Here is a 23,582-nt window from a genome sequence, read left to right as displayed (position 1 = left end):
TCACTTGTAAACACAGAAGTCTGGCTTCTATGCTCGCTTCCCCAGGCAGCTCCCTCAGAACCTCCCCACACAGCACGAAGGCCGGACAAGGAGGGACAGTTGCCGATGCATGGATGTGTTTATGGGCTTCAGAGACAGCATCCCATGTTGAATTAGGCATGCATGGCTGCACCCTTCCTCTTCTGGGTGCATGCCAAGGCACGGCCCTTAAGGCCCTACAAAATCCTCAGCACCAAGCCCATGATGCTCTTAATCAGGCCCTGGAGCTGATGGTGAGCTCCTCTGGAGCTGATGGTGAGCTCCTCTGGGGCTGATGGTGAGCTCCTCTGAGGCTGATGGAGAGCTCCTCTGGAGCTGATGGTGAGCTCCTCTGAGGCTGATGGAGAGCTCCTCTGGAGCTGATGGTGAGCTCCTCTGGGGCTGATAGTGAGCTCCTATGGGGCTGATGATGAGCTCCTCTGGGGCTGATGATGAGCTCTTCTGGGGCTGATGATGAGCTCCTCTAGGTTGATAGTGAACTCCTATGGGGCTGATGGTGAGTTTCTCTGGGGTTAATGGGGAACTTCTCTAGGGTTGATGGTGAGTTCCTTTTGAGTTGATGGTGAGCTCCTCTGAGGTTGATGGTGACCTTCTCCAGGGCTAATCGTGAGGTCCTCTATTTCTGATGGTGAGTTCCTCTGGGGCTAATGGTGAGCTTCTCTAGGGCTTATACTTATAGTGAGTTCCTCTGGGTCTGAGGGTGAGCTCCTCTGGGGCTGATGGTGAGCTTCTCTAGGGCTGATGGTTAGCTCCTCTGGGACTGATGGTGAGCTCCTCTAGTTCTGATTGTGAGTTCCTCTGGGGCTGATGGTGAGCTTCTCTCGAGCTGATGGTGAGCTCCTCTGGGGGTTAATGGTGAGCTCCTCTAGTCCTTGATAGTTCCCCTGGAGCTGATGGTGAGCTCCTCTAGGGCTGATGATGACCTCTTCTGGAGCTGATGTTGAGCTCCTCTGGGGCTGATGGTAAGCTTCTCTGGAGCTGATGGTGAGCTCCTTATGGGGTTAATGGTGAGCTCCTCTGGAGCTGATGGTGAGCTCCTCTGGTGCTGATGGTAAGCTCCTCTGGGGCTGATGTTGAGCTCCTCTGGGGCTGATGGTAAGCTCCTCTGGAGCTGACGGTGAGCTCCTTATGGGGTTAATGGTGAGCTCCTATGGGGCTGATGGTGAGCTCCTCTGAGGTTGATGGGGAGCTCCTCTGGTGCTGATGGTGAGCTCCTCTGGTGCTGATGGAGAGCTCCTCTGGGGCTGATGATGAGCTCCTCTGAGGCTGATGATGAGCTCCTCTAGGCTGATAGTGAACTCCTATGGGGCTGATAGTGAGCTCCTATGGGGCTGATGGTGAGCTCCTCTGAGGCTGATGGTGAGCTCCTCTGAGGCTTGTGGTGAGTTTCTCTGGGGTTAATGGTGAACTTCTCTAGGGTTGATGGTGAGTTCCTTTTGAGTTGATGGTCAGCTCCTCTCAGGTTGATGGTGAGCTCCTCTCAGGTTGATGGTGACCTTCTCCAGGGCTAATGGTGAGGTCCTCTTTTTCTGATGGTGAGTTCATCTGGGGCTAATGATGAGCTTCTCTAGGGCTTATAGTGAGTTCCTCTGGGTCTGAGGGTAAGCTCCTCTGGGGCTAATGGAGAGCTCCTCTGAGGCTGATGGAGAGCTCCTCTGGGGCTGAGGGTGAGCTCCTCTGGGGCTGATGGAGAGCTTCTCTGAGGCTGATGGAGAGCTCCTCTGGGGCTGAGGGTGAGCTCCTCTGGGGCTGGTGAAGAGCTCCTCTGAGGCTGATGGAGAGCTCCTCTGGGGCTGATGGAGAGCTCCGCTGGGGCTGGTGAAGAGCTCTTCTGGGGCTGGTGAAGAGCTCCTCTGGGGCTGATGGAGAGCTCCTCTGAGGCTGATGGAGAGCTCTGCTGGGGCTGGTGAAGAGCTCACCTGGGGCTGATGGAGAGCTCCTCTGGGGCTGATGAAGAGCTCATCTGGGGCTGATGGAGAGCTCCTCTGGGGCTGATGGAGAGCTCCTCTGAGGCTGATGGTGAGCTCCTCTGAGGCTGATGGTGAGCTCCTCTGGTGCTGATGGAGAGCTCCTCTGGGGCTGATGATGAGCTCCTCTAGGCTGATAGTGAACTCCTATGGGGCTGATAGTGAGCTCCTATGGGGCTGATGGTGAGCTCCTCTGAGGCTGATGGTGAGCTCCTCTGAGGCTGGTGGTGAGTTTCTCTGGGGTTAATGGTGAACTTCTCTAGGGTTGATGGTGAGTTCCTTTTGAGTTGATGGTCAGCTCCTCTCAGGTTGATGGTGAGCTCCTCTGAGGTTGATGGTGAGCTCCTCTGAGGCTGATGGTGAGCTCCTCTGAGGCTTGTGGTGAGTTTCTCTGGGGTTAATGGTGAACTTCGCTAGCGTTGATGGTGAGTTCCTTTTGAGTTGATGGTCAGCTCCTCTCAGGTTGATGGTGAGCTCCTCTGAGGTTGATGGTGACCTTCTCCAAAGCTAATGGTGAGGTCCTCTTTTTCTGATGGTGAGTTCATCTGGGGCTAATGGTGAGCTTCTCTAGGGCTTATAGTGAGTTCCTCTGGGTCTGAGGGTGAGCTCCTCTGGGGCTGATGGAGAGCTCCTCTGAGGCTGATGGAGAGCTCCTCTGGGGCTGAGGGTGAGCTCCTCTGGGGCAGATGGAGAGCTCCTCTGAGGCTGATGGAGAGCTCCGCTGGGGCTGGTGAAGAGCTCCTCTGAGGCTGATGGATAGCTCCTCTGGGGCTGATGGAGAGCTCCTCTGAGGCTGATGGAGAGCTCCTCTGAGGCTGGTAAAGAGCTCCTCTGGGGCTGATAGAGAGCTCCGCTGGGGCTGGTGAAGAGCTCCTCTGGGGCTGGTGAAGAGCTCCTCTGGGGCTGGTGAAGAGCTCCTCTGGGGCTGGTGAAGAGCTCCTCTGGGGCTGATGGAGAGCTCCGCTGGGGCTGGTGAAGAGCTCCTCTGAGGCTGGTAAAGAGTTCCTCTGAGGCTGATGGAGAGCTCTGCTGGGGCTTGTGAAGAGCTCCTCTGGGGCTGATGGAGAGCTCCTCTGAGGCTGATGGTGAGCTCCTCTGAGTCTGATGGTGAGCTCCTCTGGTGCTGATGGAGAGCTCCTCTGGGGCTGGTGAAGAGCTCCTCTGAGGCTGATGGAGAGCTCCTCTGGGGCTGATGAAGAGCTCCTCTGGGGCTGATGGAGAGCTCCTCTGGGGCTGATGAAGAGCTCATCTGGGGCTGATGAAGAGCTCCTCTGGGGCTGATGGAGAGCTCCTCTGGGGCTGATGGAGAGCTCCTCTGAGGCTGATGGTGAGCTCCTCTGGTGCTGATGGAGAGCTCCTCTGGGGCTGGTGAAGAGCTCCACTGAGGCTGATGGAGAGCTCCTCTGGGGCTGATAAAGAGCTCATCTGGGGCTGATGGAGAGCTCCTCTGGGGCTGATGGAGAGCTCCTCTGAGGCTGATGGAGAGCTCCTCTGGGGCTGATAGTGAGCTCCTCTGGGGCTGATGGAGAGCTCCTCTGGGGCTGATGAAGAGCTCCTCTGGGGCTGATGGTGAGCTCCTCTGGGGCTGATGGTGAGCTCCTCTGGGGCTGATGGTGAGCTCCTCTGAGGCTGATGGTGAGCTCCTCTGAGGCTGATGAAGAGCTCCTCTGAGGCTGATGAAGAGCTCCTCTGAGGCTGATGAAGAGCTCCTCTGGGGCTGATGGAGAGCTCCTCTGGGGCTGATGGAGAGCTACTCTGGGGCTGATGGAGAGCTCCGCTGGGGCTGGTGAAGAGCTCCGCTGGGGCTGGTGAAGAGCTCCGCTGGGGCTGGTGAAGAGCTCCGCTGGGGCTGATGGAGAGCTCCTCCTGGGCTGATGGAGAGCTCCTCTGGGGCTGATGAAGAGCTCCTCTGGGGCTGATGAAGAGCTCCTCTGGGGCTGATGGAGAGCTCCTCTGGGGCTGATGAAGAGCTCCTCTGAGGCTGAAGGAGAGCTCCTCTGAGGCTGAAGGAGAGCTCCTCTGAGGCTGATGGAGAGCTCCTCTGAGGCTGGTTAAGAGCTCCGCTGGGGCTGGTGAAGAGCTCCGCTGGGGCTGATGGATGGAGAGCTCCTCTGAGGCTGGTGAAGAGCTCCGCTGGGGCTGGTGAAGAGCTCCGCTGGGGCTGATTGTGAGCTCCTCTGAGGCTGATGAAGAGCTCCGCTGGGGTTGATGGAGAGCTCCTCTGAGGCTGACGAAGAGCTCCTCTGAGGCTGGTGAAGAGCTCCGCTGGGGCTGGTGAAGAGCTCCGCTGGGGCTGGTGAAGAGCTCCGCTGGGGCTGGTGAAGAGCTCCTCTGAGGCTGGTGAAGAGCTCCGCTGGGGCTGGTGAAGAGCTCCTCTGGGGCTGGTGAAGAGCTCCTCTGGGGCTGATGGAGAGCTCCTCTGGGGCTGATGGTAAGCTCCTCTGAGGCTGATGGAGAGCTCCTCTGAGGCTGATGGAGAGCTCCTCTGGGGCTGATGGTAAGCTCCTCTGAGGCTGACGGAGAGCTCCTCTGAGGCTGATAGAGAGCTCCTCTGGGGCTGATGGTGAGCTCCTCTGGGGCTGATGGTGAGCTCCTCTGAGGCTGATGGTGAGCTCCTCTGAGGCTGATGAAGAGCCCCTCTGAGGTTGATGAAGAGCTCCTCTGAGGCTGATGAAGAGCTCCTCTGAGGCTGATGAAGAGCTCCTCTGGGGCTGATGGAGAGCTCCTCTGGGGCTGATGGAGAGCTCCTCTGGGGCTGATGGAGAGCTCCGCTGGGGCTGGGGAAGAGCTCCGCTGGGGCTGATGGAGAGCTCCTCCTGGGTTGATGGAGAGCTCCTCTGGGGCTGATGGAGAGCTCCTCTGAGGCTGGTAAAGAGCTCCTCTGAGGCTGATGATGCTGAGGACCAATCCTCATGAAAGCCAAAACCGTCATTTTGGCACTGTGAGAGTACAGCAGTTGGCACTTCAAAGGGTCCTAAAATAGACATTCCAATATATACTAGAGGTCATAGCATCTTTAGTAAACAGGAATTTTCATTTTGTTAGAAATGTGTGGCCCATGCCATCTTTAGAGGGTTACACATATAACTCTATAGAGGATTACCAGAGACTGCTGAAGATGGTCGGAGACTGGTGATATACCGCGGTTGTAGTTGAAGGCTGGAGATAGGCCTCAGGAGGCTCTTAAAGATTGGTGATCATTGATGGGCACTGTCATGTTCTGACTAGGATCCAAACCCACATGTACAAGCCCAACATGAAGCTGTCACCTGTACAAGCCAATCATATGCAGCTGGGGCATTCGCCCCTTCCAGCCACACTTATATAAGGAGTGTGTATACATGTGGTTGCAGGGTTGGGAATGCCCTCAGGTGGCAGGTGACAGGTGGCAGGTGACGGCTTCCTGGCAGGCTGGCACACGTGTTTGGCTCCTAGCCAGAACACGCATAAGCTCATCACTGCTGAGGATATGCTAGAGATGTCTGCCATTACAGTTCCTTTACAAAGCAATGCTTCCACTACTGGCCCCAGGAGCCCGAAGAAGCTGTTATGGGTCAAGCGACAAAGAGTAGTAGCTCCATGGGATTAGCCATGTGGCTGGCAGGAAGCCTTATAATGGTAAGGTTGTCTACTTACAGGCCTGGAAAAAGAGAGCCTTTTCTTTATTTTCTAGGACAGATAGAAGAAATGCCAACAGCATAGGAGCACCAACGGCATCTGATATGAGGTCTGTGCGGTGTCTATGGTGAGGAAGGTAAAGTTCCCCAGTTGGGCAGTAGAATGCTTAGTTATTTTTTATGATAAATATTGGCATCATTCTAATGCTGTAATACTTGCTGTAGGCCAGCCTTTACTCCAAGTACAAACTCAGACATACAGAGGAGTGGGAATTTATAGAAGGACACAAGGATCTGTAGAAGACGTCATAATGGAGAATCGGTCGCCCCTCACATCACCGGGTAAGAGGAGACTTTAATTTTTTGTAAAGGAGAGAAGAGTATAGAACAGTGGTTGCCAAACTGTGGCCAGGGGGCAGATGCGATTTTTCACTTGCCTTTATCCTGCCCTTAAGACAATATTCCCCCACTGAGGCCAATGATGGGGCACTATTCCTCCCATTGACACCAATAATGGGGCACCATTCCTCCCACTGACACTATTGATGGAGCACCATTCCTCCCAGTGACACTAGCGATGGGGCACCATTCCTCCCAGTGACACTAATGATGGAGCACCATTCCTCCCATTGACACCAATAATGGGGCACCACTCCTCCCACTGACACCGATGATGGGGCACTCTTCCTCCCATTGACCCCAATAATGGGGCACCATTCCTCCCACTGACCCTTCTGATGGAGCACCATTCCGCCCAGTGACACTTATGATGGGGCACCATTCCTCCCAGTGACACTTATGATGGGGCACCATTCCTCCCACTGACACTAATGATGGAGCACCATTCCTCCAACTGACACTATTGATGGAGCACCATTCCTCCTAGTGACACTAATAATGGGGCACCATTCCTCCCACTGACACTAATGATGGAGCACCATTCCTCCAACTGACACTATTGATGGAGCACCATTCCTCCCAGTGACACTAATAATGGGGCACCATTCCTCCCACTGACACTAATGATGGGGCACCATTCCTCCCACTGACACTAATGATGGGGAACCATTCCCCTCAGTGACACTATTGATGGAGCACCATTCCTCCCAGTGACACTAATGATGGGGCACCATTCCTCCCACTGACACTATTGATGGAGCACCATTCCTCCCACTGACACTAATGATGGGGCACCATTCCTCCCAGTGACACTAATGATGGGGCACTATTCCTCAGATTGACACCAATAATGGGGCACCATTCCTCCCACTGACACTATTGATGGAGCACTATTCCTCCCAGTGACACTAATGATGGGGCACCATTCCTCCCACTGACACTATTGAAGGAGCACCATTCCTCCCACTGACACTATTGATGGAGCACCATTCCTCCCAGTGACACCAATAATGGGGCACTCTTCCTCCCATTGACACCAATAATGGGGCACCATTGCTCCCACTGACACTATTGATGGAGCACCATTCCTCCCAGTGACACTAATAATGGGGCATCATTCCTCCCACTGACACTATTGATGGAGCACCATTCCTCCCAGTGACACTATTGATGGAGCACCATTCCTCCCAGTGACACCAATAATGGGGCACTCTTCCTCCCATTGACACCAATAATGGGGCACCATTGCTCCCACTGACACTATTGATGGAGCACCATTCCTCCCAGTGACACTAATAATGGGGCACCATTCCTCCCACTGACACTATTGATGTAGCACCATTACTCCCAGTGACACTAATAATGGGGCACCATTCCTCCCACTGACACTATTGATGGAGCACCATTACTCCCAGTGACACTAATGATGGGGCACCATTCCTCCCACTAACACTATTGATGGAGCACCATTCCTCCCAGTGACACTATTGATGGAGCACCATTCCTCCCAGTGACACTATTGATGGAGCACCATTCCTCCCAGTGACACTAATGATGGGGCACCATTCCTCCCACTAACACTATTTATGGTGCACCATTCCTCCCACTGACACTATTGATGGAGCACTATTCCTCCCAGTGACACTAATGATGGGGCACTATTCCTCCCAGTGACACTAATGATGGGGCACCATTCCTCCCAGTGACACTAATGATGGGGCACCATTCATCCTACTGACACCAATGATGGGGCACTATTCATCCTACTGATGCCAACAACGGGACATTATTCCCCCCACTAAAACCAAGGATATGGCTTTGCTTACTTCCACTGGCCACAGTCTCCCCCACCCGCCCACCAAAGTCAAAAGGATAAAAAACTGTCCCTTTGTTCAAAAGGTTTGGAGACCCCTGATGTAGAGGATCCCCCTAGATACACACATCCTCTGATATAAAGACATAAAAACAATGTATTCAGTCAGTGTGTGTGTTTCCTACAGATGGATCCAGTAATAGAAATCCCCCAGAGAGATGTCCCCGTCCTCTGTATTCCCGGGACTCCACACAGGAACATCAGGAGATCCCGCAGGAGGATCAGGTAGAGGGCACTGAGAGTCCTAATTAAATTTAAAGATGAAGTTTAGGTATGAATTTTATAGCATAGTTAAATTGATTCAGCTTGAATTGAATATCTCATACCTGACCAATCCCTGGCAAAGCTGCAAATTTACAGCTACTACACTGATAGCAGCAGTCTTTGGGGTCCAGGACCAAGTGGCTGCCCCCTCTTCATAGTAACCACAGGGGCTCCCTTGCTTGGTACTGCCACCATTCAGGGTACGCTTTGTTTTGTTTTTTTATCAACAATGAATACAAGTCATTCTCTGATTGGACAAGGGGGAAATGTGAGGCACTGATGTCACAATCTCCACCTGGACCCAAAAGACTGCTGCTATTACTGTAATAGTGTCAATTACTACAGTGATTTGCAGGTTCTCCAGGGATTGGTCAAATATAAAATATGCATAGTCACATTAGTCCAAGCTGGACCAGTGGAACTATGCTACAAAATCATAGCTATAATTTTCTTGTGTTCTTAAATCATAAAGGGTGATTAAATATGATCGGAGGTCATTGTGTATTTGCAGGTTGAAGACCTAATTATAATTAAAGTTGAACATGAAGAAGAGCCGTCTGCAAGGGATGATGAACCGTGTACGGAGGAGGAAATCATTCAAGAGATCAGCACAGGTGAGTAATAAACAGTAAATCCAGAGAAGAGTCCCAGATTCTCCTTGTTCAGTCACTACAACAATCTCTTCTTCTCCCCCCTCCTCTGTCAGTAGACAATAATGGGGGGACAGTATGTACCCAGTGAGGGGAGTCCTCCCTTATTCCTCCCACTGACACCAAAGACGGGGCACTATTCCTCCCACCAATACCAATGATGAGGCACTATTCCTCCCACTGATACCAATGACGGGGCACTATTCCTCTCACCAATACCAATGATGGGGCATTATTCCTCCCACTGATACCAGTTATGAAGCACTATTCATCCCACTGATACCAATGATGGGTCACAATTCCTCCAACTGACACCAATGATGGGACACTATTCCTCCCACTGATAACCAATGATGGGGCACTATTCCTCCCACTGACACCAATGATGGGCTGACACCAATGATGGGGCATTATTCCTCCTACTGACACCAATGATGGAACACTATTTCTCCCACTGACACCAATAACGGGGCACTATGCCTCCCACTGACACCAATGATGGGGCATTATTCCTCCTACTGACACCAGTAATAGGGCACTATTCCTCCCACTGATAACCAATGATGGGGCACTATTGATCTTTTATTGAAAAGAATCAAGCAACATATTTTATACAAAAGTAAAAAACAGAACTATAGTACAATATTCCAACAAAAAAAACAAAGGAATTCACATCCATGTGCAGAATATATACAATATATACATAATCCACTTCCAACATTCTTAGAAAACTATTTACATAAAGCAGCAGAGAGGGCCTAAGAGGCACAACCCATCACCTATGTATGCAGCCATTTATCAAAAACTGAGCATTAAGAAAAAATCTAGGGTGATAAAAGACAGAAAGCCACACCCAGGACGGAGACTCCTGGCAGTCAGGGAGGCTTGAAACCCCTCCACGCCTTCAACCAAGCCCTCTGACCCCACTTGTCTCTCTCAAGCGCCCGAATCTTCCCCACCTCATGCAGAATGTCACACACCACCACCTGAACAGGAAGGATTTTACGCCGAAGGGTGACCTGACACCGTGCGTTCCATGTGTAATAACGGACTACTAAACTAACTAAAAAAAGTGTATCCAAACAAAAGCCCCCACCAGTATTGAATGCTCCGTACACCCACTCAGCATAACCCAGCCTGGAGAGGAAAGGAACACCGAGGGCCCGCCCCACCTGTTTGTATACCTCTATGTTAAAAGGGCAACGAAGCAGAAAATGGTCCATAGTCTCCTCCTCACCTGTACATTCCTCCCGAGGACAACCACGATCCACCCCACTGCGGAATTTCAAATTACCCCGAACATAGAGCCTCCCGTGGAAGCACAACCAGGCCAGATCCCCGAATTTAAGGGGGACTCTAGCCAAATTAATCAATCTTAACCCTTCCCTCAAAATTGGGCCTGGGCAATCCCTTAAGGCCAGTGGGTCATGAAAGACTTCACTCAAGACTCGGCTCATAAGGACTTTCCTCCGAGCGGATCTGAGATCTTCAGCCGACAGTCGCCACTGCCGCAGCAACTTCAGACACGGAGCGACATAGGCTGGGAGCTGACCACGATGACCCCTGAGATTCTTCACTTGGCCACCTTCTTCCCAAAGTCGCAGAAAAGGCCTAAACCAAGATCTAAACATGCCTGCCCATCCAGGAGGTTCCACTGCAAGCATACTACCAATGTTAAACTTGAGAAATAGCAGTGAAAAGAAAAGAACGGGGTTGACCATACCTAAGCCACCCTCCCTCCTGGATAGATAGGTGACATTCCTCTTGATGGGGTTCAGTCTGTTCCCCCACAGCATCTGGAAGAACACACTATAGATCCTAGCATAGAGAGACACTGGCAAGATGCAGACAGGGCTGACATACAAGAAGATCGGTATCAGGTAAGTCTTAATCAGATCAACCCTTTCCCTCAGAGATAACTTCCATCTCTTCCAGCTGACCACCTTAGTATTGGCAACTTCCAGCCTGCCTTCCCAGTTTTTGAGGCTATGATCGCCAGGTCCAAATTCAATGCCTAATATCTTAATTTTTTCCTGGGGCACTGGAAAAGTGTCCGGGAGATCAAACCCCTCACCTTCCTTTCCCATCCAAAAAACTTCACTCTTTTCCTGATTGATCTTGGAGCCTGATGCTTCAGAGTACTGTGATGTGAGAGAGACCACCTCCTCCGCTTCATCTGTCCCAGTGACAATCACTGACACATCATCCGCATAGGCAACAACCCTCAAAGGCGGCTCACCCGGGATTCCCACTGGTACCCCACACAACATGCTGCTCTCTAGCCTCCTGATGAAGGGGTCGATTGCAAACACATAGAGCAGGGGACTCAGCGGACAACCCTGGCGCACCCCAGAACCAACCTCAAAGGACTGTCTAACCCAACCATTAACAAGAGGGAAGCTTTCTGCCCCCTTATACAAAACTTTTAACCAATCGACAAAACCACCCGGCAGACCGTACTTACTAAAGAGCAACCACAGGTACTCATGGTTGACACGATCGAAAGCCTTTGCCTGATCCAATGCCAGTAGATACTTTCCCCAGCCTGCAGCCCTGCACTGCTCCAAGGCCTCCCGGGCAGCTAAAACCGCTGTGAAGGTGCTCCTACCCTGGATCGAACAGTGCTGATGGCGAGAAAGCAAAGACTCTGCTACTGCCGATAGGCGCCAGAAAAGTATCTTCGCCAGCACCTTTCTATCAACATTGAGAAGGCTGATGGGGCGCCAATTCTCAATCATCGAAGGATCTTTACCTTTTGAAAGAAGAATCACAGCTGAGTGTCTCATGGAAGGGGGAAGCACCCCCTCAGCAAGACAACTGTTAAAAACCTCTACCAAATGTGGGGCCAGAATAGACTTAAAGGCTTTGTAAAACTCAGCCGTCAGACCATCCGGTCCAGGTGACTTTTTGATGGCAAGCTGTTCAATTGCCTTTGTCACCTCTTCAACTGTGATCTCTTCTGTCAAATTCATCAAAGGGACATCTCCACCATTTAGACCTGGAGTAGAGCCCAAAAAGCTTTCCATCTTGTCTCGGTCAAGCTCTTTCCTCCCAAGAAGTTCAGCATAAAAAGACCTCACGACCTCCAGGATCCCTGACCTGGACTTTGTCAAGGAACCTGTACTATCCTTAAGGCCAACGACCATCTTAACAGCTACACCCTGTTTGCAGTTCTGGTAAGGGTCAGGCGAGTGGTATTTCCCATAGTCCCGCTCCAGAACCAAAGAGGTATGCCGGTCATATTGACACTTCCTGAGGAGGATTTTCACTTCAGAGATTGCCCCAGGATCTCCTCCTCTCGAGACAAGAATATCCAGCTTCCTCCGCAAACGTTGGTAGGTCATGTATCTATTAAACTGTTTTTTATTGGCTAGGCCCCTGAAGAATCCAGCAATCCTCTTTTTGGTCAGCTCCCAGCACTCAGCCTTGCTGCTACAAAAGTCCAGGATGGTCACCTGTGCCTGAAAGAATTCCTCAAAGGATTGTCTAACATGTTCTTCCTCAAGGAGAGTCGAATTTAATCTCCAGATGCCTTTGCCCCTCTGAGGGAAGTCTGAAGCATTCAAGACCACAGATAGCATACAGTGATCAGAGAACTCCACTGCCTGCACCACTGGGGGTGAGAAAGCAGAGGCCTCCTTCAAAAAAAACCTATCTATTCTACTCTGACTATTACCTCGATGAAAGGTGAACCCTGTGTCATCCGGAAGGTGCTTAATGTGCACATCCACAAGACCAGCATCCCTAACCATACTATTTAAAAAAACGCTATCATATCCCAGCCGGTCATTGAAGTCCTTCCTGTCCTTGGGCCTAGTCACAGTATTAAAGTCACCTCCAAAAACCACTTGCCGGGATGTAAAAAGAAATGGCTTGATCCTTGTAAAAAGGCATTTCCTGTCCCACTTTGTGTGCGGCCCATAAATATTAATTAGGCGCAGGTCCTGCCCTCCCACAAGAACGTCTAAGACCATACATCTCCCAATCTCCACCTCAATAACCCGCCGGACAGTTACCATGCCGGTTTTAAACAACACCGCCACCCCGCCGTAAGGCTCGGCCGCAATAGACCAGTAAGATGGACCATACCTCCACTCTCTCTTGGCCATATGAATATCTGCCAAGGAGGTGAGCCTAGTCTCCTGCAAAAATAAAATTTCAGCATCTAATTGGCTGAACAAAAAGAAGGCCATAGAACGAGCTCTTACCGACTTAATACCGGCGACATTTATTGTCACCACTTTTAACGGAGGGGGAACCGCCATTTGGGTTATTGAGTGGATTGCTTCTTAGCTCCCCTCTGCTGCTCATCACCAGAAGCCTCTCTCTTTCTTGAGGCCTCCTCCAATTCCATTTCTGAATCAGAATTTTGCTCAGAAGAAGCTCCAGATGAGGAGATATCCCATGCAGAAGCCCTAGAACGGTTGGGGACAGACACTGGGGCTTCCTGTCCCTGTTCCATCCTCACCGTCTGTCTCTTCCGCCTCACAACCTTCCTTCTCTCCTCTAGATACTGCAGGTCAGATTCAGAGAGGTTATCTCTTGTTTTCTTCTTCTTTGAAGTCTTCACAGAAGACTTCTTTACAGAGGAAGCCGCAGCACCCTTTTTGGTACCCTCTACCACTCCTGGTGGGGGGGGACCTTCCCTTAAGTCAGACCTAGGAGGGGAAGACTCATGGGGCATAACTGACTCGGGGGGCACAAACTTAGAAGGTTGTGACACAAGAGGAGCGGGTACAGTAGGCTGGGGGGACACAGAGACAGCCACAGAAGGAATACCTACAGACACAGGAGGGTTGGCCACAGAAACTGGGGAGGTATCCTGAACAGGACCAGGGGGGTCCGTCACCGCAGAGGAGGATGATACACCAGGGGCCTCATCCTCCATCCTGTCCAGCCTCAACAGTTCATCTACTACCTCCTGCTCCATATTGTGCCAGGCCTCCGGACATTGGCTGTAGGGGTGGCCAAGGCGCAGGCACAGATTGCACCTTATCACCTGGGTGCAGTCCCTGGCCACATGACCCTGTCCCCGACATACTGAACATATTAAGGCTGAACAGGAGGAGCTAAAATGCCCCTTTTCTCCACAGCGGTGACACAGCTTTGGCTGACCAGGATAAAAAATAGTCATCCTATCCCTCCCTATGAAAGCCGAGGAGGGCAGGTGACGGACAACATTCCCATCCCTGGCCAACCTGACCGTTACTGACCAACCCCCAGTCCAGATGCCACGTTCATCAAGGATTTTATTTGGCGTTGTCAAAACCTCACCATAGTTCCTTAACCAGACCTCTAAGTCCCGAGCAGGAACACTCTCGTTAGTGAGGATGATGGTTATTTTTTTAACCGTCGATCTCTGCGAAACAGCAACTGGTGCCAGATCTTCCCATTCGGGTCTTGACCTGCACCGAGCCTCATATCGTTCCCAGAACAGGTCAAGACCCTCCGGCCTGGTGAAGCTTATTGTGTACTCCCGGCTCCCAGCTACATGTATTAGGGCATAAAGGTCATTCGACCCAAAGCCCATCTCCAAAATCATATCCACCACCACACGCCGTGCTGGAGAGACTGCACCACCTTCCCATTTAAGTATAACGACATTACGTCTTGGACCCCCAGCAGAAGCCAGAGACCCAAGACTTGAACCAGGGGCGCTCAAAGTGGCAGTTTGTGGTGTAAATCTCTGCCTGGAAGCAGGGTTCCTCATTGGCTGCAGCCCTGGCTTAATAACATTACCAGGTGCAGAGCGTACCACCTGAGCAAAAGAAGGCTTATCAGGGCCAAGACCCCATACTGATGTAACTTTAGGCGGTACATTACTATTACTATTACTATCCTTATTATTAATTGCTTGTACTGAGCCAGCAGGATTGTCCATTGCACACATATTGGCAGCATTATTCAGAACAGCTGAAATAGAAAAATCGTTAAAATCACCATTCATTATCACAGTGTCTGTTGTAGTACCACAAGTGGCCTGATGCTGCAGTATAGAGTCCTGAACAATAGCTGTGACTGAACAAACAGCCTTGGGCTCAGCAAAAGGGGGGTTAATTGGTTGCTCTGGCTCTTGTAGTTCCTTTGCTGCAATGTCATTTTTTAAATGCAGTTTTTCCTGCAAGGAAACATCCGCAGCTGAAATATTGCTGGATATGGAATTACCAGCCTGGGTGTCATTGGGCAAAACATCCGCATTAGCCAAGGTGTTAAATGGCACAAAAATAGTTTTATCAGTCACTTGTGACTTGCTAGGTTTTACCTTATCAGGCACATTATCAGGAAAGTTCTCCTCACCAAACACCAGCTGATTCACCCGTAATGGAGACTCCACTGCCTGGATCACTGTCAGCATGCCTCCTGAGCCCTGAGAAGACAATGGGCTGCTTACCTCACCCTGGGGGGGCAGGGGGTCAGAACTGGGGGTCTCCTCCACCTCCATCTTTGCCATCCTTGCAAATCTGCGGTCATTGCAGAACTTTTCCTTAAAGGGCCCCTCTCTGCTTTCCATCATGGCCACAATGGTTTCCTGGTGTTGAACCCGGACCTTTGCCAACTGGATTTCCGAATCCATAGATCCACGGTTGCGGCTGTACAAACCTTCACGTTGCTTTCGCAGACGCTTCAACTCTGCTCTCAGTTTGTAGAGCTGGTCTCTCTCCCTATTCAGGACCTTGATCCCGGCCACCACTCGCTCCCGAATGGACTCGGTATCCTCATCCTCACCAGGGGCAGAGAGATCTCCAGCCATGGCTTGTCCAGGAGCAGGTATGTCATCCATCAGCCCAGGGGATGGTTCAGAGCTTCCAGCAGGAGAGGCCCTGCTGGCCTGCATGGCCTCCCCAGATAGGGGCCAGCAGGGCTGGGAGAGATTTTACCGAACTCCCCTCTCACAGAAATCACCTGGAGCAGACACACAGCCAGAGAACCTTCCTGCAGCCACACCCGAAGCTGAATGATGGGAAACTACTCCTCCCACTGACAGCAATGATGGGGCATTATTTCTCCCACTGACACCAGTGATGGGGAACTATTCCTCCCACTGATAACCAATGATGGGGCACTATTCCCCCCCATTGTTACCAATGGTGGGACACTACTCCTCCTACTGACACCAATGATGGAACACTATTTCTCCCACTGACACCAATATGGGGCAGTATTCCTCCCACTGACACCAATGATGGGGCACTATTGATCTTTTATTGAAAAGAATCAAGCAACATATTTTATACAAAAGTAAAAAACAGAACTATAGTACAATATTCCAACAAAAAAAAACAAAGGAATTCACATCCATGTGCAGAATATATACAATATATACATAATCCACTTCCAACATTCTTAGAAAACTATTTACATAAAGCAGCAGAGAGGGCCTAAGAGGCACAACCCATCACCTATGTATGCAGCCATTTATCAAAAACTGAGCATTAAGAAAAAATCTAGGGTGATAAGAGACAGAAAGCCACACCCGGGAAAGAGACTCCTGGCAGTCAGGGAGGCTTGAAACCCCTCCACGCCTTCAGCCAAGCCCTCTGACCCCACTTGTCTCTCTCAAGCGCCCGAATCTTCCCCACCTCATGCAGAATGTCACACACCACCACCTGAACAGGAAGGATTTTACGCCGAAGGGTGACCTGACACCGTGCGTTCCATGTGTAATAACGGACTACTAAACTAACTAAAAATAGTGTATCCAAACAAAAGCCCCCACCAGTATTGAATGCTCCGTACACCCACTCAGCATAACCCAGCCTGGAGAGGAAAGGAACACCGAGGGCCCGCCCAACCTGTTTGTATACCTCTATGTTAAAAGGGCAACGAAGCAGAAAATGGTCCATAGTCTCCTCCTCACCTGCACATTCCTCCCGAGGACAACCACGATCCATCCCACTGCGGAATTTCAAATTGCCCCGAACATAGAGCCTCCCGTGGAAGCACAACCAGGCCAGATCCCTGAATTTAAGGGGGACTCTAGCCAAATTAATCAATCTTAACCCTTCCCTCAAAATTGGGCCTGGGCAATCCCTTAAGGCCAGTGGGTCATGAAAGACTTCACTCAAGACTCGGCTCATAAGGACTTTCCTCGGAGCGGATCTGAGATCTTCAGCCGACAGTCGCCACTGCCGCAGCAACTTCAGACACGGAGCGACATAGGCTGGGAGCTGACCACGATGACCCCTGAGATTCTTCACTTGGCCACCTTCTTCCCAAAGTCGCAGAAAAGGCCTAAACCAAGATCTAAACATGCCTGCCCATCCAGGAGGTTCCACTGCAAGCATACTACCAATGTTAAACTTGAGAAATAGCAGTGAAAAGAAAAGAACGGGGTTGACCATACCTAAGCCACCCTCCCTCCTGGATAGATAGGTGACATTCCTCTTGATGGGGTTCAGTCTGTTCCCCCACAGCATCTGGAAGAACACACTATAGATCCTAGCATAGAGAGACACTGGCAAGATGCAGACAGGGCTGACATACAAGAAGATCGGTATCAGGTAAGTCTTAATCAGATCAACCCTTTCCCTCAGAGATAACTTCCATCTCTTCCAGCTGACCACCTTAGTATTGGCAACTTCCAGCCTGCCTTCCCAGTTTTTGAGGCCATAATCGCCAGGTCCAAATTCAATGCCTAATATCTTAATTTTTTCCTGGGGCACTGGAAAAGTGTCCGGGAGATCAAACCCCTCACCTTCCTTTCCCATCCAAAAAACTTCACTCTTTTCCTGATTGATCTTGGAGCCTGATGCTTCAGAGTACCGTGATGTCAGAGAGACCACCTCCTCCGCTTCATCTGTCCCAGTGACAATCACTGACACATCATCCGCATAGGCAACAACCCTCAAAGGCGGCTCACCCGGGATTCCCACTGGTACCCCACACAACATGCTGCTCTCTAGCCTCCTGATGAAGGGGTCGATTGCAAACACATAGAGCAGGGGACTCAGCGGACAACCCTGGCGCACCCCAGAACCAACCTCAAAGGACTGTCCAACCCAACCATTAACAAGAGGGAAGCTTTCTGCCCCCTTATACAAAACTTTTAACCAATCGACAAAACCACCCGGCAGACCGTACTTACTAAAGAGCAACCACAGGTACTCATGGTTGACACGATCGAAAGCCTTTGCCTGATCCAATGCCAGTAGATACTTTCCCCAGCCTGCAGCCCTGCACTGCTCCAAGGCCTCCCGGACAGCTAAAACCGCTGTGAAGGTGCTCCTACCCTGGATCGAACAGTGCTGATGGCGAGAAAGCAAAGACTCTGCTACTGCCGATAGGCGCCAGAAAAGTATCTTCGCCAGCACCTTTCTATCGACATTGAGAAGGCTGATGGGGCGCCAATTCTCAATCATCGAAGGATCTTTACCTTTTGAAAGAAGAATCACAGCTGAGTGTCTCATGGAAGGGGGAAGCACCCCCTCAGCAAGACAACTGTTAAAAATCTCTACCAAATGTGGGGCCAGAATAGACTTAAAGGCTTTGTAAAACTCAGCCGTCAGACCATCCGGTCCAGGTGACTTCTTGATGGCAAGCTGTTCAATTGCCCTCGTCACCTCTTCAACTGTGATCTCTTCTGTCAAATTCATCAAAGGGACATCTCCACCATTTAGACCTGGAATAGAGTCCAAAAAGCTTTCCATCTTGTCTCGGTCAAGCTCCTTCTTCCCAAGAAGTTCAGCATAAAAAGACCTCATGACCTCCAGGATCCCTGACCTGGACTTTGTCAAGGAAGACTGTCCTTAAGGCCAACGACCATCTTAACAGCTACACCCTGTTTGCAGTTCTGGTAAGGGTCAGGCGAGTGGTATTTCCCATAGTCCCGCTCCAGAACCAAAGAGGTATGCCGGTCATATTGACACTTCCTGAGGAGGATTTTCACTTCAGAGATTGCCCCAGGATCTCCTCCTCTCGAGACAAGAATATCCAGCTTCCTCCGCAAACGTTGGTAGGTCATGTATCTATTAAACTGTTTTTTATTGGCTAGGCCCCTGAAGAATCCAGCAATCCTCTTTTTGGTCAGCTCCCACCACTCAGCCTTGCTGCTACAAAAGTCCAGGATGGTCACCTGTGCCTGAAAGAATTCCTCAAAGGATTGTCTAACATGTTCTTCCTCAAGGAGAGTCGAATTTAATCTCCAGATGCCTTTGCCCCTCTGAGGGAAATCTGAAGCATTCAAGACCACAGATAGCATACAGTGATCAGAGAACTCCACCGCCTGCACCACTGGGGGTGAGAAAGCAGAGGCCTCCTTCAAAAAAAAACTATCTATCCTACTCTGACTATTACCTCGATGAAAGGTGAACCCTGTGTCATCCGGGAGGTGCTTAATGTGCACATCCACAAGACCAGCATCCCTAACCATACTATTTAAAAAAACGCTATCATATCCCAGCCGGTCATTGAAGTCCTTCCTGTCCTTGGGCCTAGTCACAGTATTAAAGTCACCTCCAAAAACCACTTGCCGGGATGTAAAAAGAAATGGCTTGATCCTTGTAAAAAGGCATTTCCTGTCCCACTTTGTGTGCGGCCCATAAATATTAATTAGGCGCAGGTCCTGCCCTCCCACAAGAACGTCTAAGACCATACATCTCCCAATCTCCACCTCAATAACCCGCCGGACAGTTACCATGCCGGTTTTAAACAACACCGCCACCCCGCCGTAAGGCTCGGCCGCAAGAGACCAGTAAGATGGACCATACCTCCACTCTCTCTTGGCCATATGAATATCTGCCAAGGAGGTGAGCCTAGTCTCCTGCAAAAATAAAATTTCAGCATCTAATTGGCTGAACAAAAAGAAGGCCATAGAACGAGCTCTTACCGACTTAATGCTGGCGACATTTATTGTCACCACTTTTAACGGAGGGGGAACCGCCATTTGGGTTATTGGGTGGATTGCTTCTTAGCTCCCCTCTGCTGCTCATCACCAGAAGCCTCTCTCTTTCTTGAAGCCTCCTCCAACTCCATTTCAATTTCTGAATTCTGCTCAGAAGAATCCCCAGATGAGGAGATATCCCAAGCAGAAGCCCTAGAACGGTTGGAGACAGTCACTGAGGCATCCTGTCCCTGTTCCGTCCTCACCGTCTGTCTCTTCCGCCTCACAACCTTCCTTCTCTCCTCCAGGTACTGAAGGTCAGATTCAGAGATGCTTTCATCTCTTGTTTTCTTCTTCTTCTTTGAAGTCTTCACAGAAGACTTCTTTACAGAGGAAGCCGCAGCAGCACCCTTTTTGGTACCCTCTACCACTCCTGGTGGGTGGGGGGCTTCTTTAAGGTCACACTTAGGAAGGGAAGACTGATCGGGAATAACTGACTCAGGGGGCACAGACTTGGCAGATTCTGACACAAGAGGAGCCGGTACAGTAGGCTGGGGGGACACAGGGACAGACACAGAAGGAAAACTTACAGATACAGGAGGGGTGGGCACAGGGACTAGGAAGGGATCCTTCACAAGACCAGGGGGGTCAGTCACCGCAGAGGAGGGTGGTACAACAGGGGCCTCATCCTCCATCCTGTCCAGCCTTAACAGATCATCTATCACCTCTCTATCCATATTATGCCAGGCTTCAGGACATCGGCTGTAGGGGTGGCCAAGGCGCAGGCACAGGTTGCACCTTATCGCCTGGGTGCAGTCCCTGGCCACATGACCCTGTCCCCGACACACTGAACAGATCAGTGCTGAACAAGAGGAGCTAAAATGCCCCTTTTCTCCACAGCGGTGACACAGTTTTGGCTGACCGGGATAAAAAATAGTCATCCTATCCCTCCCTATAAAAGCAGAGGAGGGCAGGTGACGGACAACATTCCCATCCCTAGCCAACCTGACCGTTACCGACCAACCCCCGGTCCAGATGCCACGCTCATCATGAATTTTATCCGGCCTGGTCAAAACATCCCCATAATTTCTCAACCAGACCTCTAAGTCCCGAGCAGGAACACTCTCATTTGTAAGGACAATAGTAATTTTCTTCACTGTTGACCTTTGGGAAACTGCCACTGGCACCAGACCTTCCCATTCGGGTCTTGACCTGCACCGAGCCATATATCGTTCCCAGAACAAGTCAAGACCCTCTGGTCTGGTGAAACTAACTGTGTATTCCCGGCTTCCAGCCACATGTATCAGGGCATATAGGTCATTAGCCCCAAAACCCATATCTAAGATCAGGTCCACCACCATACGCCTTGCTAGAGGGACTGCACCACCTTCCCATTTAAGGAGGACTACGTTCCGCCTTGGACCCCCAGCAGAAGCCATAGATCCAATACCAGATCCAATGGTGCTCATAGTGGCAGCCCGCGAGGGAAAACCCTGATTAGAAGCAGAGCTCCTCCTTGATTGTAACCCTGGCTTGGTGATATTGCCAGGAGCACAGCTTACCACCTGTGCAAATGTAGGCTTATTAGGGCCAAGACCCCACACTGATGTCACATTATCAGGTACACTACTATTATTATTTTTACCAGCTTGGCCTAAACAAGCAGCATTATCAGTTCCACATATAATGGTGGGATCCACCATGCCTGCAATGTTATTAGGGATAACTGTTTCTGATGCAGTACCAGATGTTTCCTGCTGCTGCGCTGTAGAGTCCTGTTCAACAGTGACTGAAATAGTTTTAAGCTCAGCAGAAGGGGGGTTAATCGGCTCTTCTGGGTTTTGTGGTTCTTCAGCAGAAATGTCATTTTTTAAACACAACTTTTCCTGTTTAGAGACATCAGCAGCAGGCACAACATTGCTGAGCATAGGGGAATCACCCGGAGTGTCATTAGGAAACCCATCATTAGGCAAGGTGCTAAAAGGCACAAAAACTGTTTTATCTGTAAGCTGGGGCTTTATATACTTTACTTTATCAGGCACACTCTCAGGTAAGTCCTCCACATCACCAAACACCAGCTGATCTTCCTGCATTGGAGACTCCATTACCTGTATAACTTTCAACATGCCTCCTGAGCCCTGAGATGGCAATGGGCTGCTTACCTCACCTTGAGGGGGAAGGGGGTCAGAACCGGGGGTCTCCTCCTCCACCTCCATCTTTGCAAACCTCCGTTCATTGCAAAACTTCTCCCTGAAGGGACCATCCCTGCCTTCCATCATGGCCACGATAGTTTCTTGATGATCCACACGGACTTTCGCTAATTGGACCTCTGAATCCATTGATCCACGGTTCTTGCTGAACAAGCCTTCACGCTGCTTTCTCAGGCGCTTTAAATCCGCTCTAAGCTTGTAGAGCTTGTCTCTCTCCTTATTGAGGACTTTGATCCCGGCCACCACTCGCTCCCGAATGGATCCAGCATCTTCATCCTCACCAGGTGCAGAGAGATCACCAACCACGGGCTGCACAGGAGCAGGGGTGCCATCCATCCGCCCAGGGGATGTCTGAGAGCCTCCAGCAGGAGAGGCCCTGCTGGCCTCCATGGCTTCCCCAGAAGGGGGCCAGGAGAGCTGGGAGGGATTTCACCTCACTCCCCTCCTACACAGATCACCTGGAGCAGCAACAGACACACAGCCAGAGAACCTTCCAGCAGCCACACCCGAAGCTGAATGATGGGAAACTACTCCTCCCACTGACAGCAATGATGGGGCACTATTCCTCCCATTGTTCCCAATGATGGAACACTATTTCTCCCACTAACACCAATGATGGGACACTATTGATCTTTTATTGAAAAGAATCAAGCAACATATTTTATACAAAAGTAAAAAACAGAACTATAGTACAATATTCCAACAGAAAAAAACAAAGGAATTCACATCCATGTGCAGAATATATACAATATATACATAATCCACTTCCAACATTCTTAGAAAACTATTTACATAAAGCAGCAGAGAGGGCCTAAGAGGCACAACCCATCACCTATGTATGCAGCCATTTATCAAAAACTGAGCATTAAGAAAAAATCTAGGGTGATAAGAGACAGAAAGCCACACCCGGGAAAGAGACTCCTGGCAGTCAGGGAGGCTTGAAACCCCTCCACGCCTTCAGCCAAGCCCTGTGACCCCACTTGTCTCTCTCAAGCGTCCGAATCTTCCCCACCTCATGCAGAATGTCACACACCACCACCTGAACAGGAAGGATTTTACGCCGAAGGGTGACCTGACACCGTGCGTTCCATGTGTAATAACGGACTACTAAACTAACTAAAAAAAGTGTATCCAAACAAAAGCCCCCACCAGTATTGAATGCTCCGTACACCCACTCAGCATAACCCAGCCTGGAGAGGAAAGGAACACCGAGGGCCCGCCCAACCTGTTTGTATACCTCTATGTTAAAAGGGCAACGAAGCAGAAAATGGTCCATAGTCTCCTCCTCACCTGCACATTCCTCCCGAGGACAACCACGATCCATCCCACTGCGGAATTTCAAATTGCCCCGAACATAGAGCCTCCCGTGGAAGCACAACCAGGCCAGATCCCTGAATTTAAGGGGGACTCTAGCCAAATTAATCAATCTTAACCCTTCCCTCAAAATTGGGCCTGGGCAATCCCTTAAGGCCAGTGGGTCATGAAAGACTTCACTCAAGACTCGGCTCATAAGGACTTTCCTCGGAGCGGATCTGAGATCTTCAGCCGACAGTCGCCACTGCCGCAGCAACTTCAGACACGGAGCGACATAGGCTGGGAGCTGACCACGATGACCCCTGAGATTCTTCACTTGGCCACCTTCTTCCCAAAGTCGCAGAAAAGGCCTAAACCAAGATCTAAACATGCCTGCCCATCCAGGAGGTTCCACTGCAAGCATACTACCAATGTTAAACTTGATAAATAG

At 50.5% G+C, this 23,582-nt stretch overlaps 1 protein-coding gene across 1 annotated transcript in view; it reads left to right on the top strand.

Annotated features, from left to right (window-relative positions):
* Positions 1-5,613: 5,613 nt before the first annotated feature.
* Positions 5,614-23,582, top strand: part of LOC309564354 (uncharacterized protein) — a 149,123-nt gene continuing 131,154 nt past the window's right edge. The window contains exons 1-3 of the mRNA XM_082268982.1: positions 5,614-5,965; positions 8,023-8,120; positions 8,671-8,773. Of these exons, the coding sequence (XP_082125108.1) occupies positions 5,749-5,965; positions 8,023-8,120; positions 8,671-8,773 (418 nt within the window). The 5' untranslated portion in view covers positions 5,614-5,748. The remainder of the gene's footprint in view (positions 5,966-8,022; positions 8,121-8,670; positions 8,774-23,582) is intronic.

This window comes from Pelophylax lessonae (assembly GCF_965119305.1).
Source record: "Pelophylax lessonae genome assembly, chromosome: 9".
In the NCBI taxonomy this organism is placed as follows: domain Eukaryota; kingdom Metazoa; phylum Chordata; class Amphibia; order Anura; family Ranidae; genus Pelophylax; species Pelophylax lessonae.
Note: the sequence above shows the minus strand (reverse complement) of the source record. Positions and strands in the feature narration are given on the sequence as shown.